General features: G+C 39.7%; 1 protein-coding gene across 1 annotated transcript in view; it reads left to right on the top strand.

Annotated features, from left to right (window-relative positions):
- Positions 1–8183, top strand: part of LRP12 (LDL receptor related protein 12) — a gene marked incomplete at both ends in the record, with an annotated part of 46015 nt that extends 37832 nt beyond the window's left edge. Inside the window, 3 exons of the mRNA XM_079533750.1 lie at positions 4373–5474; positions 6081–6213; positions 7320–8183. Coding sequence (XP_079389876.1) covers positions 4373–5474; positions 6081–6213; positions 7320–8183 — 2099 coding nt within the window. The remainder of the gene's footprint in view (positions 1–4372; positions 5475–6080; positions 6214–7319) is intronic.
- Between the last annotated feature and the right edge of the window lie 7759 nt (positions 8184–15942).

Genomic DNA, 15942 nt, shown 5'->3' on the forward strand with positions numbered 1-15942 from the left:
AGGCCCTATCCTTCTCTGTCACCCAGAACCTGTGATAAAGTATCCTCTATGCTTCAGGTTTTTGTAGTTTTGGGAGTAGTGCAGGCATGTCTTTGCTGACTTAGCTTTCAGAGCAATATTCCATCTGAGTTTTGCTTACAATCTGACAAAAAAACATGACAGAAAAAATTACTGCCTAATGAGTAATCCTTCAGTAACTGCTCACTGCCCACATCCTTTCATCCCCCTGTTTGAATTTGTTGTGGGATTGCCATGACCCAGGTGCAAGACCTTGCATTTGGATTTGTTTAACCTCATGAGATTCACCTGGGCCCACTGCTCAAGCTGTCTAGGTCTTTCTGCACAGCATATCCCATCCCTCAGAAGTGTCGACTGCACCCCACAATTTGGTGTTGTCAGCAAACTTGCTGAGGGTGCACTTGACTCCATGTCTGTGTCACTGATAAACATATTAAAGAGTATTGGTCCCAGCAGTGACCCCTGGAGGACACCCCTTGTCACTGATATCCATCCAGACATCGAGTCATTGACTATCATTCTCTGGACTGGATCCTTCATCCAGTTCTTCATCCATTAAACAGTCACCCGTCAAATCATACCTTTCCATTTTGGAGAGAATGATGTTGTGGAGTACTATGTCAGAAGCCTTTCTGAAGTCCAGTTAGATGACATCAGGGCTCTTTCTTTGTCCGTTAATCCTCCTGCATTGCCTACAGCTCACCATGCTACTTCTCCAGTAGATATCTGGGTGGTTGAAGTCCCCCAGCAGGACAAGCGATTCTGATCGTGATACCTCCTGTAGCTGCAGGTAGAAGGCCTCATGGACAGGCTTTGACTGATCTGGTGGTGTGTTGTAGACACTGATCACAAGGCTCCATTTGCTGCCTCAGACTCTAACTGTCCACCAGTAGACCTTCAACTTGCTCATAACAATTTTGCAAGGCCCACTATTCATGTTCTATTCCCTTCCTGAGGTAGATAGCAACACCTCCACCCTTCCTTCCTCACTTATCCTTTCTGAACTGCTTGTAGCCATCGATAACCACACTCTGGTCATAGGAATCATCTCACAAGGTTTTAGATATGGCAACTGTATCATGTTTTCTAGTAGCACGGTAGCTTCTAGCTCCTCCTGTTTTGCTTCCCAAGCTGCTTGCATTTGTGTAGAGGCATTTCACTGGGCAGCTGGTCTTGCCACTTCCTTGAAAGATATAATTCCTTAATTCATTTTAAGCATTTCTGTTGATTTTCCCCATTGCCTTCTCCCGTTGCCCCAGCAATTACTGCCTCATCGTCATAGGATTTTGTATATGCTGCAGTGGTGGTAGCACCTCTCAAGGCAGTGGGTCCTTCCAGGCCCCTTCTAGTACCCTGTCCCTGTAATGTAGCTAAGCCATCCCACACCTCACCATGGGAAGGCTTGCTGTCTCTCTTGCCCCCTTCAGACCTAGTTTTAAGCCCTTCTAGCTTTTCCCCAAGGATCCTTCTCCCCTTTGAGAAAGGCAAGCCCCATCCCATGCCCACAAACTCAGTGCCTTGTAGCCCATTTGGTTGTAAAAAAAACATCAAAGTTCTGGCAACAGCACCAGCCATGAAACCAGATATTTAAAGATAAGATTCTTTGATTTGTTTCTGTATCCTTACCCAATACATGAGGCAGAGAAGAAAAGATGATCTGTGCATTCAATTCATTTAGCTGTTGTCCCAAGTCCTTCTTGATTGCCCTTGATCCACATGTGAAGCTGCTTCATCTCTCCCTGTATGGAAAAGCACTAAGGGGCTGTGGTCTGTCAGCCATACCAGGCTACATAATTTCCTGGTGAGATCCTTCACCTGAGCCCCAGAAAGACAGCAACCTTCTCTAAGAGGGTCTGCTTGACATGTTGGACTTTCTGTTCCCTGTAAGGAGGAATCACCTACAACTAATACCCATTTCTTCTTCAACAATGTAGTCTTGATGTTGGGGGAATGCTTTTCCTGGTTTGGTTTTGTTAATTTATGTTGTCTGTGTGGGCTGTTATCACCCACAGATGAGCCTTCCACCTCTAAGGCCTTCTTGTTGTAGAGAGGCACCTGGGGGCAGTGGAGCAGGCAAAGAGGATTTTCCTTTGCAGTTTTGACGACAGATTTGCCTCCATCCACTCTTTTCCTTTGCATTCTTGCTTCTAGCCTTGCAATTTTGTTCCTTAACCTGATGGGATACAGACTGCCTTGGGTTTTGTATGAAGTAGTAATACTACTTTTGTATTAATACTTGATATTTAATTCATATGAATGCTTTTCTGATGGAATGACTTTAGGATCATTGATTAAAAATGCTAAATCAGAGTCAAGTAGGCAGTTCTTTTCTGGGCAGTTCGAAAGCCTATAAAAAGAAGAGCTTTGGTTGAATTTGTCTCCTGTTTCATTACTACAGTATTCCCATGAATATTTACATTTCCATATTTTATCTTTCTACTCAATGTTTTTCCAGGTTCTTCAAGACAGAAGCAGTGAGTTAGTGCTGATCGGTGCTAAGTTCACCAGTTCTTAAGCATATGATACTGTATCTCCCTCCACCCATGCCCCATGGTCACAGGACTGTCAGGATGAATCTAGGAATTCACATGTGCAAGTTTCAAATTCACAACCCAAGTTCATCCTAAGTATTTCTCATGTTAATACTGTGTATGTTGTGTGTGCTTGAGTCAGGGCAAGATGGATATATCACAGAATTGCAGGGGTTGGAAAAAACCTCGAGAGATCACAATGAGTCCAACTCCTCATCATTTATGGTAGATCTGTTATTGTGTTTTAATGAGTTAAGCATTTTAAAAAACTTCATCACTGGCCGCGCATACTTTTGTTTTTGCTCTTCTCTCATCAGTGAATTTGTTCACTTGAACATTACTGAGTAGTGGTCATGACACTTGTCATCTTACTGATTCCATTTTTTCCCATATTCTTTATTTAAAAAACCCTTAGCACTTGTGAGATCTTTTGGATGCTGATGTTTCATGTTGGTTTTTTTTTTTTAATTGACTATTTCAGGGTAGCAGATTTGTTTTTAATGTTTTCCAAGATACTGAAATAGAGAACAGAGATATGACATGACTTCAGTTATCAGAGCATATTAGTTGCAGCAAGGAAAATCAGAACTAGATATATGAGGATTCTTATCATTTTGTATGGTTCAGCATTAAAACTTTGAAAATGCTTGATTGCACCCTGAGTCACCCAATCAAACTTCAGTGAACCTTGTTACAGACAGGTGATATCCAGAAATCCCTTCCAGTATGAACCGTTTTGTGGTAAAGCAATGTGGAACCTGCTTCTCCTGGGGAAGTCTGCTTTCCATTAAGTTTGTAATGCTCCCTTTCCTGATTCTTTGTTAAAAAACCCTAAACATACTGTTGTTTAGATTTAGAATGTATTTGTCCAAATCACTTCTAGACTTACTGCTTTGTAGAGCCATCTGCATGGCAGATGTTTTTTAGATGTTTTTGTGGTAGATTGACAATGGCAGTTTGTGTTACAGCCAGTTTTACAGACTGTACAGTAATTTTTAGAAACTGAAGTGATTTTAAGTGATATAGGGATATTTCACTCAGGTAAGTTGCTACAAAGCTAAAATAAATTGAGGCATGCTTCAGTGTTCAAATATGGATGGAGCCTTCATAAATGAATCCCGAAGAAAAAAATCTTGTTTCTAAGTCCGATAGTAGCCAGTATACCATATTTTCATAAATCAAGGTGTCTCTTGCCTTTTTTTTGTTTGAATTTTTTTTTTTTTAAGCATGTTTGTTGTACCATTACTTGCATCCTTAACTTTTAAAGCATAGTTTTGTGCTTAGGCACATTGCTGGAGGAGAGGCAAGAAAGGGAAGAGAGTAACAGGAGAGATAGGGTGGTGATTATAGGTGATCCTTCAACTGTTACGATCTATGGCACGAGATGTTTTTGTGCAAGGTACAAAGTAGGAGCCTGTGAAAACAGGAGAGAGGACTATCTGCTTTTACAGGGAAGGTTACAAGAAGGTAATTGATACTGCAGGACAAAATGTTTGTGTATTTGGAGCGAAGGAGGAGAGAAACAATCTTTTAACTTTTTTTTTTTCTCCTGTTGTAGAAGCCAAGTTTCTCAGTCGGTATAAAAGAGCATTGTTTTCCTGTACAGGTTAAAGCTATTTGAATGTGAAAGTAGCTAAGAATGAAGCTCCTGCTGATTGAACTCAGACTTAAAAGATGTTTTATCCTAAAGCATATTGAAAGTTGTAATGATTTACAGAGATTTAAAGTAGTTGTTTTGCTATTCCAAAATACCTGATGTAACCATAGAGTAATAGGAAGTACTAGAGAGAATACTTTTATAACTTATTCTTTCTTTGCCCCAGGAAAATCTGATGAACCAAATTGTGATTGTGACCAGTTTCATTGCGCTAACGGGAAGTGTATTCCAGAATCTTGGAAGTGTAATAATATGGATGAATGCGGAGACAACTCTGATGAAGAAATCTGTGCCAAAGCTAATCCTCCAACAGTTTCTTCCTTTCAACCTTGTGCTAGCAATCAGTTCCAGTGTCTTTCTCGCTTCACCAAGCTTTACACTTGCCTTCCAGAATCTTTAAAATGTGATGGTAACATCGATTGTCTTGACCTTGGAGATGAAATAGACTGTGAAGTGCCAACGTGTGGGCAGTGGTTGAAATATTTTTATGGTACTTTCAGTTCTCCCAATTATCCTGACTTCTATCCACCTGGAAGCAACTGCACCTGGCTGATAGACACTGGTGATCATCGCAAAGTAATTTTGCGATTCACTGATTTTAAACTCGACGGTACGGGTTTTGGAGACTATGTCAAAATATATGATGGGTTAGAGGAGAATCCACGGAGGCTGTTGCGTGTGCTAACAGCATTTGACTCTCATGCTCCCCTCACCGTTGTTTCATCTTCAGGACAAATAAGAGTGCATTTTTGTGCTGACAAAGTGAATGCTGCAAGAGGTTTCAATGCCACCTATCAAGTAGATGGCTTTTGTTTGCCCTGGGAAATTCCTTGTGGTGGAAATTGGGGTTGCTACACAGAGCAACAACGCTGCGATGGCTACTGGCACTGTCCAAATGGAAGGGATGAAACCAACTGCACCATGTGCCAAAGAGACGAGTTCCCATGTTCTCGAAATGGTGTTTGCTACCCTCGTTCAGATCGCTGCAACTACCAGAATCATTGCCCTAACGGTTCAGATGAAAAAAATTGTTTTTTCTGTCAGCCAGGAAATTTTCATTGTAAAAATAATCGCTGTGTTTTTGAGAGCTGGGTTTGTGATTCTCAAGACGACTGTGGTGATGGCAGTGATGAAGAAAATTGCCCAGTCATTGTGCCTACTAGAGTAATAACTGCAGCTGTAATCGGGAGCCTTATTTGCGGACTGCTGCTTGTCATTGCACTGGGGTGTACCTGTAAATTGTATTCACTCAGGATGTTTGAGAGAAGGTGAGTAGAACAGCTGGATTCAAGTACTTAGATTTTTAAATTATTTTCCATCTTTTTATTGTTATACTTGAAATATTTTATTTTTAATATTTTATTTTTTGAAAGAGGACAGAAATGTTCTTATGATTACTTAACTATTTGGAGTTAAGTTTTCAGGTGATACCCAAAAGGAAGTATGGAGAAGCTGCATTTCTGGAATCAAATTAATGTTTCAGTTTGTGTTTAAGAGCATGTTTCTTCTTTTGTAGATTCTGTCATGCCAGAATTATGCACTCCTCATTTTTTTTTTTTTTTTTATAAAGCAATGTAAGCATCTCTAATGGTGCCTTCTATATTTAACCAAAGCTTTTGAGGAATTTATTGTTGCAGGGTTTTTTTTTGTTGTTCTTCTATGAGCTGGACAGACCTATAGGAATGACTGCAAGAAGTTGCTGTATTTTGAACAAAATAGACATTTTGTCAATTAATGCTCAATTAAACTAATAAAAAAAATAAAATTTCATCTCCTGAAGGTTATTATTTTGGATTATAACAGGCAGATGTAGTTTTACTATTAAATATTCATCATAATCTTATGTATTAAGAAATTTCTTTTCTCTTTGAAAGATCATTTGAAACTCATTTGTCAAGGGTTGAAGCTGAACTGTTAAGAAGAGAAGCTCCTCCGTCTTATGGACAGTTAATTGCCCAGGGTTTAATTCCACCAGTTGAAGACTTTCCAGTCTGTTCACCAAACCAGGTAAGATTTCAAAAAACAGGCAGACTCGTTAAAATTTAACAACACAAAAATCATGCTATTTTAGCTTCCATGTGCTTTGTTTTGTTTCATATTTCCTTTTTTTCCTTTCACACTGATATGTTCTATTAAAGATTAGCTATTGGACCAAATCATATGGCAGCACCACATGGTTTACTTTGCAGGCATTTCTAAATTTCTGTTGAAACAACTCCTTTAATATATATATTTTTAAAAACTGGCTTTTGGTTAAAATAGACTGTTGTAAATGCTCCTATAATGCTCTATTTGAGTTGGTTTTGTGTTACGTGTTGCATTTAATACAGTAAAGTTTACTGTTGGCTCATGTTGGTGAGCATGTAAGAATCATTACTACACCATAAGTGGAGGATTTTTTTCTATTTTGAATGGAACTGATTTCATTACATTTTGCCATAGATGTCAAGGATCTCTGTTGGAGGTGATATTTAACTTAATCTCTATGTTAAGCAGTCCTGTGTTAGACAGTAACAAATAGTCACCTCTGTTAAATCCTAGGGAGTTTTTGGGAAATTTCTTCTTTAAATCCCAAACTTTTTGAGGCACGTTACAATGAACTCTGATCTGAAAGCTACAGTGATTACCTTACCTTCTTGTAAGATTGTGTGTAACAGACAGAAGTTCTGCACAGAATCTGAGGTTCTACTTTTCTGTCATCAGCCTTCCATAAGAAAGTTACAGTGTATCTTCTTTCACTTCTCTTTTATTCTAGAGGTCCTTGATTTGGGCAAAAATGAACCTTATTACTTCTACTACTACTACTTCTATCTACTTCTACTTTTTTTATTCCCTTTTTTCTTCTGAACGTGTATCTCCTTTTCATTTCCCTGGTCCTACTGTTTTTTCCTAAAGAGAGTCCAGGCATCTTTCAAACCTGCTTTGTTTCAAATAGCCTTTTGCTACACACACCAGATCTTTAATAGTAAAGACTCAATAATTTCTAATACTGAAGACTTTACCTTTAACCTTGCTGATACTATGTAGCTTGGCACAATAGCTGTCTTCATTCTTTTGTTAGATCAGTGCCAGAATACTGCCAACACTTCATTGTTGTTTGTCTTTTCATTTAGGCTTCAGTTCTGGAAAACCTGAGACTGGCAGTGCGATCTCAACTTGGATTTACTTCCATCAGACTTCCTATTGCTGGCAGATCAAGTAACATTTGGAATCGAATTTTTAATTTTGCAAGGTCACGGCATTCAGGATCACTGGCATTGGTCTCAGCAGATGGAGATGATGTTGCCAGCCAAAGTACTAGTAGAGAAGCTGAAAGGAGTAATACTCACAGAAGCCTATTTTCAGTTGAATCTGATGATACAGATACAGAAAATGAGAGAAGAGACACAGCAGGAGCAGTTGGCGGCATTGCTGCTACCTTGCCTCAGAAAGTCCCACCTGCAACAGCAATAGAAGCCACAGTGGGAGCGTGTGGGAGTTCCTCTGCTCAGAGCGGCAGTGGTGGCAGCACAGAGAGCGGGAGAGAAGTGACGAGCGTGGAGCCCCCAGGCACGAGTCCTGCACGCCACCAGCTCACGAGTGCGCTAAGTCGTATGACTCAAGGCTTGCGCTGGGTACGCTTTACGTTAGGCAGATCGAGCTCAGTGAATCAGAACCAAAGTCCTTTGAGACAGCTTGATAATGGGGTAAGTGGAAGAGAAGAGGATGATGATGTTGAAATGTTAATTCCAGTCTCTGATGTAGCATCAGACTTTGACGTGAATGACTGTTCAAGACCTCTGCTTGATCTCAGCTCAGATCAAGAACCAGGGCTTAGACAGCCTTACAGTGCAACACATCATGGCGTAAGGTCATGCAATCGAGATGGCCCCTGTGAGAGCTGTGGCATCGTACACACTGCCCAGATACCTGACACTTGCTTAGAAGCAACAGTGAAAAATGAAACTAGTGACGATGAGGCATTATTACTCTGCTAGGTACGGGTTGTTTAGGAAAGATTGTGTACAAGTTGGAGCAATATCTGTCATTGTTTTGTACTTCACAGTTAAAACTAGTTTTTAGTTTTAAAAAGTCCAGGACAACATTATGTTAAAACTATTTTAGATTGTGTGGTTGATTAAACATTTCTTATACTGGATGACTTTATGGAACTATTAGAGAGAACGTTTTAATGGCTCTGAATACACAATGTGTGTATCCAGTATAACCTGAGATTACTCTTTAAACTGAAGTTATCCCGGTTAGTTTCAAATTTAGTCTATTCCTGGTACTGTAGTTCAGAACAGAAACATGGCTGCTCAAGACTTATTTGGCTGCCTGTTTAACCCCTTATTAACAGGTGAATTTGTACAGAATTGTTTTCCTTTAGGAATTGACTCTGTTGTATTATTGCCAACATATTTGTAACTTAATATACTAAATGCTGGTAAGGATTGTTAATGCAAAATATGTACTTTACTTTGAGTTTATACAACATTTTGTCTAAATATTCTTGGATTTCATTTTAATGTGAACTTATTTAAAGGGAGGAGAAGATTTCTCCAGGAGCATTCTTTTTATTTCAGAAGAACAAAATGCAGTGATTAATGAATTTTAGATAGATACAATAGATAAACTAGCAAAAGCTTTTATAGCACTGACTTTCCCAAGTGGCAATCTAATATGATACAGCCAAATAGTGCGTGAAGCCCCCAGTCATTAGTCTTTCCAATTTGAAGTAAAAAAGGGCCGAAGATATTACTGTGTGTTAGTTTTTTAAAATATCCAATATGTACAAATACACTACAGAGTAAGTTCCAACTGGTAGTAGATCTTTCCCTAATACAAGGGTATAAAGCTTGTTTGGACTCAAGGGATTTGCACTAAAATCATATTAAGGTCTCTAAATGAGCTTAGTGCACAGGCACTATCACTTTAAGTACTATTATTGTCTAATATTGCAATGGCTATATATTTCCATGGCTCTTTTCTTGGGGTGTTGCATTTTTATTGCAATTGAATTTGCTTTACTAATTCCCTATTTATTCATTGTATTTAAAAACTGGTTTACTTGGTTGCAGACTGGTTGTTTAAAAAAAAAAAAAAAAAAAAAAATCCCTTTCTGTGTATTTTTTTTTAATGATACTTCATGTTGGAGCAAAACAGATTAGTGGAAAAAAGCTCACAACTTCCAATTTTGTGATAAGCAGGTTAATATGTGGTTACTGGCTTGACAACAAGAATCTACACCTTTTAAAAACAAAAATGTCAACTACTGTTTTATTTATTCTTTGCCAGTCTGTTTTCAGTAGGCTTAAAGATCCAGTATGAAATGTATTTGTGTGTGATTGTATGCTATTTATTAAATTTTAAATACTTTGTTGAATGTCATTTTAAAGCATGTTTAAAGTCTCGTGCATTTCTGTCGTGTTATGCTGTCGGGCAGAACTGACTAAAATGTTTTAATATGTATCAAAATTAAATTGAATTTTTGTTATGTTTTTGAGGTACTTTTAAAGATAAATCCATGTCTGGCTTTTTGTTTTACTTTCTGAAAGTCTCATCTCTGAAGTACAAATCACATGCAGAAAAAAAAAGCCAATTGAACGGATTCAAAAGTGTATATTTCTGTCGTCTCCCTCTTCTCTTCATTTACAGATACAGGGATGAGAAAAATAAACAGTTTTACCATCTGGTGGATTTAATTCACAAGAGTAGTAGTAAATTCTGAGTTCAGGACACGGTTATGTAGATTTGTGCTTTTGAGGAACTTATGTGCAATACAGTTGTAAAAGATTTTATTATAAGAACCCACGCGGTTTCAAGTTTCAGAACAGATCACATCACACTGGTACCAGTTCAGGTACAGATTGGCCCATAGTTACACATACCTGAGTACAAGTCATCGATGGCCATTTTTATTCACATTGAATAATATCTAAATCTGTGGGTAATCTTTAGTATGATTTCAGTGGCGTTGCTTATAGAGCAGGCAATTTTGCATATGAATGCGATAACACACTCTGAAATATATGTGAACAGTGTGTCCTGGTATAAAATACTGGGTTTTTAAGGCTTCCTAATTATCATTAGAAAGTGGTTATGGAAATGTTTGTCACTGAGGCAGATACATTTTGAAGAAAAAGTCTTCATAGAATACCTTAGTTATATACACACACAAAGTGATCTACAGTGGTTCCATGAAATTCCCCAACTAGCATGTACCTATGGTTTCCATAATGCAGATGTAAAGTAGAATACAATGTTTAATTTGTTTTAAAGAATAAATGCTACACATTAAACTGAAAAGTTGGATTTGATTGAGAATTTGGAAATTTGTAAATAAAAATAATATTTGTATGAGGCTCATTTGTTGCAGTGATTTTTTTTCTTAGTGATTTTAAAGGGAGTGATAATTCTGATTGGGTTTACTTTTTAACTGAGAATTTTTGAAGTCGTGTTAATTTTATTTAGGAGCTGCTTTGAATTATTTTGTTTAAGTGATTTCTGATTTAGATCTGCAATGCTAGGACATTGAAGAAAATTCAGCATGATTAACTGCGAAGTTATTTTCTGTCGTAAATCACTTTTAGCTGAAAGCTTTGAAAAATGTAAATTACTGTGATTTTTCTCCTCATGTGAAGCCTTCTAGGTGAGGAAGGAGTCTGTCATTGTTTCTTTTCACATATCACACTTATTTTTAGTGATGTGATTTGCACTAAAATATTAAGAGGACTGACTGAGCCTCCAGTGTTACCAAAGCCAAATCCATTTTCAGTACGGTGCAACAAGTATTGCTGATAGATCTTCTTTCAAAATAATTCCCAGGAGAAAATACTGGGATGAGTTGTTATGCTATGTTCTGTTACCCATCCAAAAGCCAAAGCAGGAACTTGTGTTCAGTCTAGGTGAATCACAGTTCAGATTTGGAGCACGTACTTTTCAATGAGCCTTTATGTTACATGCTGCAAATAAAAGTTAATACCAAGTTTTCCTGTTAAGATCAGTTTTTGCTTCATTTGCAAAATGTGAATGTTTTCTGACCTTAAATTCCACTGGTGCCGTGAAACTGCTGCAGTCATCTTCTGGAAGTGCTGTACATTTTCCATAAACCTGTTTTAAGTCAACAGCATTAATCTCATGTAGCTGTGATGAGTGAGGTTTGGAAACTGTTTGTTTGACCTGGCTGTCTCTCTTTCTTTTCTTCCTCTCCTGTGAGTTTCTGAATCTAAGTAGTTGGTAACTGAGGACTTCCAGGGTGTCACCTACAGTTTAATTTCTGAAAGTGGGGGTGTGTTCTGAACGAAAGGGGGAGAAATCTTGTCACTTTGCCAAGTCACTGGAAGTTGGAATACGTAAGCAGACTGATACTTAAAACTCTTCTTTTTTTTTTTTCTTTTCTTGTTTAGTGATTGGCTAACTGCTGTTGATAACTTTTCTATATGTAAGTAAATTGAGCTCTAACTCTTTTTCTCCCTTCATAAGTTTATAGCACAACATTCCTTTCTTGTTGGTATATTTGCCCAGTTGAGGCTTTCCATTGCTCCCAGTCACAGTGGTGGGGGAAGAGAATGTATTCATTAAGATAAAATAGTATCTAACAAGTTAGGCATGCACAAAACATCGTCCACAACTGATGGGGGTTAACAAGAGAAGAAGCTCTATAAGCAATTCAGTGATTGCTGTTCACACTTTGAGAAAGGGCATTTATGGATAGACAAACAAAACATAGCTGAACTTTGTAAATACCTTGGCACAGATCATTGTTTCTAATGTTTTCCACCATGAAATCTAGCAGAAGAACTTAGCTCTCAGCATTAGTTCCTTCCTGTGACCAAGACGCATCACACTGTCAAAGTCAACAGAAAAGGTACAATCTGAAAGAATGTTGCTTGCAATGTTTGAATTCTACGTGACAATCATGTGCACTGCTGATGGACAGGAAGGAGCTGAAGGGGAGGCAAGAAGATATTATGAGAAGGTAAGTCAGTGTATTTTGATTTTGAATGACTGGAGGATCTAAAGGAATAATGCAAAGTATCTGTATTTGGAGATTAGCAATGGTAGGAGACAATACTAGCCCAAAACACATCTAAATAAATGTTCTGGTTCTTAGCAAGTGATGTTATACAAAATGCAAAGGACAAGTTAATAAGCTTGTTTTAAAAAGTGAGGAAAAGATCCACAAAATAGGGATATGTTGTAGATGTTGCCTAGCAAGGTTGGGTATCTCAGTTCGAAGCAGAATTCTCAGACTTTGTCACAGCTGTCACAGCAAGTCACAGTTGAAGTGTCACCGAGTGGTACAATTCCATTTGTACCTTTGTAACCAATTATCTTTGTTTCTTAAAATATGTCAAATAGAGAAATAATCTTTTGGTGTTTCTCAAGGTATAGAAAATTCATTGAGAACAGTTGGTAAAATTCACTGAAAATCAGTGGTATCCTTTTTGTTAATTTTCTTGCATTGAAAACCTGGTTCATGATCCAGTCTTCCTTCAATGGAGGAAAGCTATTAAAAATGGAAAATACTGTTAATCAGTTAATAATACCCGAGCTGTACTTCCTCTCCACTGCTCAATGTCAGTCTCTAGTTTCCTTCTCAAAGCACAAAATCACAGAATGGCCAGGGTTGGAAGGGACCTCAAGGATCATGATGCTCCAACCCCCCTGCCACAGGCAGGGCCACCAAACTCCCTATTTCATGACCAGGCTGTCCAGGGCCCCATCCAATCTGGCCTTGAACACCACCAGGGATGGATGGGGCATCCACAACCTCTCTGGGCAGCCTGTTCCAGTACCTCACCACTCTTCCTGTAAAGAATTTCCCCCTGACATCCAACCTAAATCTTCCCCCCCCAACTTAAAACCATTTCCCCTTGTCCTGCTGTTAATCTACCCTTTCAAAGAGTTGACTCCTCTCCTGTTTGTAGTCTCCCATTAGATACTGAAAGGCTGCAATGAGGTCACCCCGCAGCCTTCTTTTCTCCAGGCTGAACAAGCCCAGCTTGTCTTTGTAGGGGAGGTGCTGCAGTCCCCTGATCATCGTTGTGACTCTCCTCTAGACAGCTCTCCTCTCCAACAGCTCCCTGTCTTTCTTGTGCTGAGAGCTCCAGACCTGGACACAGTACTCCAGCTGGGGCCTCACAAGAGCCAAGTAGAGAAGAACACCTCCCTGTCCCTGCTGGCCACCCTTCTGATGGAGCCCAGGATACCATTTGCTTTCTGAGCTGCAAGAGCACACTGCTGGCTCATGTTAAGCTTTTCATCCATTAGGACCCCCAGGTCCTTCTCTGCAGGGCTGCTCTCAAGGACCACTCCTTCCAGTTTGCATAGATGCCTTGGACTCTATCTGCTGCATTTTGACATACATCTTTCCATCACCATCTTTTTTTTTTTTTTTTTTTTTTTTTTTAAAGCTCAATGCCAGCAAGAATCTTCGGGTTAGGAAAGTGCTGAAGAGTGTGTATGTCTCAGAAGACTTTGAACTCATTATGTCATCATAATGACTTGTAGAAGATGTCTTCAAGGTCTTCTGAAAGTTCCAAACCTCAATTATCTGTTTCTTGCAAACCTATTCCTTAATTTGCTGAATTATTTTCTTTTGGTAGGTAATAGACATGGACTGGATTTTCTTCACAGTTTTTTATCTTAAAGCACATTAATTCCTAAGTTACTTAGAAGGCTCTTTGATAGAGCTTCTACGGTAGTCACCTGAAATGAGACATTTCCATGTATATACATTTCCAGGATTATTTACTTTGCTCCAGATCACAAAAGCATAAGCATATGATGCAAGTTCAAGGTTGCAATTAATGGCTTTCTGCCATGTCTCTTATATGAGAAACCTACCATGTAGTATTTCAGGGTGAGTAAACATTATTTAATGGAAAACCTCTCTGTATAGTGCAGAGACATCCACTGATTACAGAATAAATATTTGTTTTAAACTATGCAAAGAGAAGGGCAGAAAGAGTAACATGTTCTGTGGGTCAGTGAAGGTTACAGTGTCAATCAGGACCTCCTCCTTGCAGCATCAAGTTCTCAGCAGTAACTAAGAATATGGGGCCAGTTGTCTTCCTGCAGTATTATAGGAATTATTTCTATCTCACAAGTGATATTTGAGACCATTCTGCCCAGGGACAGATGAGCTCTCAAATATTAAATATTTACCAAATTTCCATAAATGCCGTTGATGTGAGATTATCTTGTTTGTCCAAATGGACTAAATAAAAGAACTGCTTAGACAGAATGTCATTATCTATTTAATGTGCTTAAAATGACCTGTGGGATAGATCCAGTTTTCTTATGCACAGCAGCATTAAGGTCTTCACTCTCAATTACCTTGCCAGTTTGTGGGATGATCTGCAGCTCTGAGCTGGGCTCGAAGTTACAGATTTAGATACTGAAGAGCGTGATCCACAAAGCCTAAACAAGCCAGGAAGAAATCTCAGGAGGGGAAGTGGAGCTCAAAACTGATGCCTTTCAGAAAAAGGGAAAAGTAGGCTTTGGATCCATGCTATTCCATGCCTTTAGGTGTCTTAACTTATGTCAGCTAATTCCTGCATGAGGCACACAAAAAAAGGAAACCGAATGTCCTGAAGCTTACCATAGAGTGATGTGATGTGGTGGGCCTGACTTCAAATCTCCCTTGGCTCCATTTGGAATAAGGATTTGAGCAAAGCAGAGATAGCACCACTATCACTAGCCCCAGAGCAATGAAGATGATTATCCAGGTCTGCCATGCGGAAACTCATTTTCTAGAAATCACTAAATATTCATTGGCAAAGGAGAAATAGAAAGTGACTATTTTCAGTTGGTGATTTGGGCACTGAGTTGGGACACTCAGGATGAAGTTATGCCAATAAATACTTAACTTGTTGACATAGTCATTCAATATTCATTGGGGCGTACCTGGGAGTTTGACCGCTGCAACCTACTAGCATGCAAGCAATGAACCTTTGCAGCCCTCTCTCCTTGCATGACAAACGTCACTTTGTTTACACAACGCAAGACTTTTGTAACTGAGAGGCATCCACCTCAGGCCCCTTGCAGTTAGTATTTAGTTGCCCATCTGTGCATAGGAAAAATGGGTTTGCTGTTTCAGCAGCAGCAGAGATCCAAAGTGCATCCCTGCTATCCCATTCCAGTGCCTGTCTGGGCCTTTTTTCTATTGTCATTCTAATATTAACTGCTCCTGCCTTGAAGTACCACAATTCAACCTCCTCCAAGGTCTGTCTTCCCCCTTCCTCCTCTGGCTAATCATACAGCAGAACCCTGTGCTGAGGACAGGAGGGTTGCCAGCTGAACCAAAGGGCACAGAATGCTCCAGTGGTGTAGGCAGCGCCTGTCTGCACAAAGCAGGAGCTGGAAAGCAAAGCAGATTATAAAGTGGTAACAGTATTTATAAATAACTACACCGTGATTCTCCCCTTTTATTTTAGTCCAAGTTTTCAGATCGTTTTCTAGACCCCTTGCTGTTACCTTCCCATCTCTCTCTCCAGGCCGAGTCCGCCCTTCCCAGAGGGCTCCCGACGGCTCTTTTCCCAAACCCTCCGCCAGCTCCCCCGCCTCCCGTCCCCGCGGCTCTCTCCGCAGCCGGGCCAGGCCGATGAGTGCCGCCCTCGGCCGCTGCCGCCCGCGGGGCTGCGCCGGGCAGGGTGGGGCGCCCCGGCCTTTGTGCGGGAACAGAGCGCGTTGGGGGCGCGGGGCAGCGGGCGGGGGCAGCGCAGCGCAGGAGGCGGGGCAGCGGGCACG

Source organism: Tetrao urogallus, assembly GCF_951394365.1.
Source record: "Tetrao urogallus genome assembly, chromosome: 3".
NCBI lineage: Eukaryota > Metazoa > Chordata > Aves > Galliformes > Phasianidae > Tetrao > Tetrao urogallus.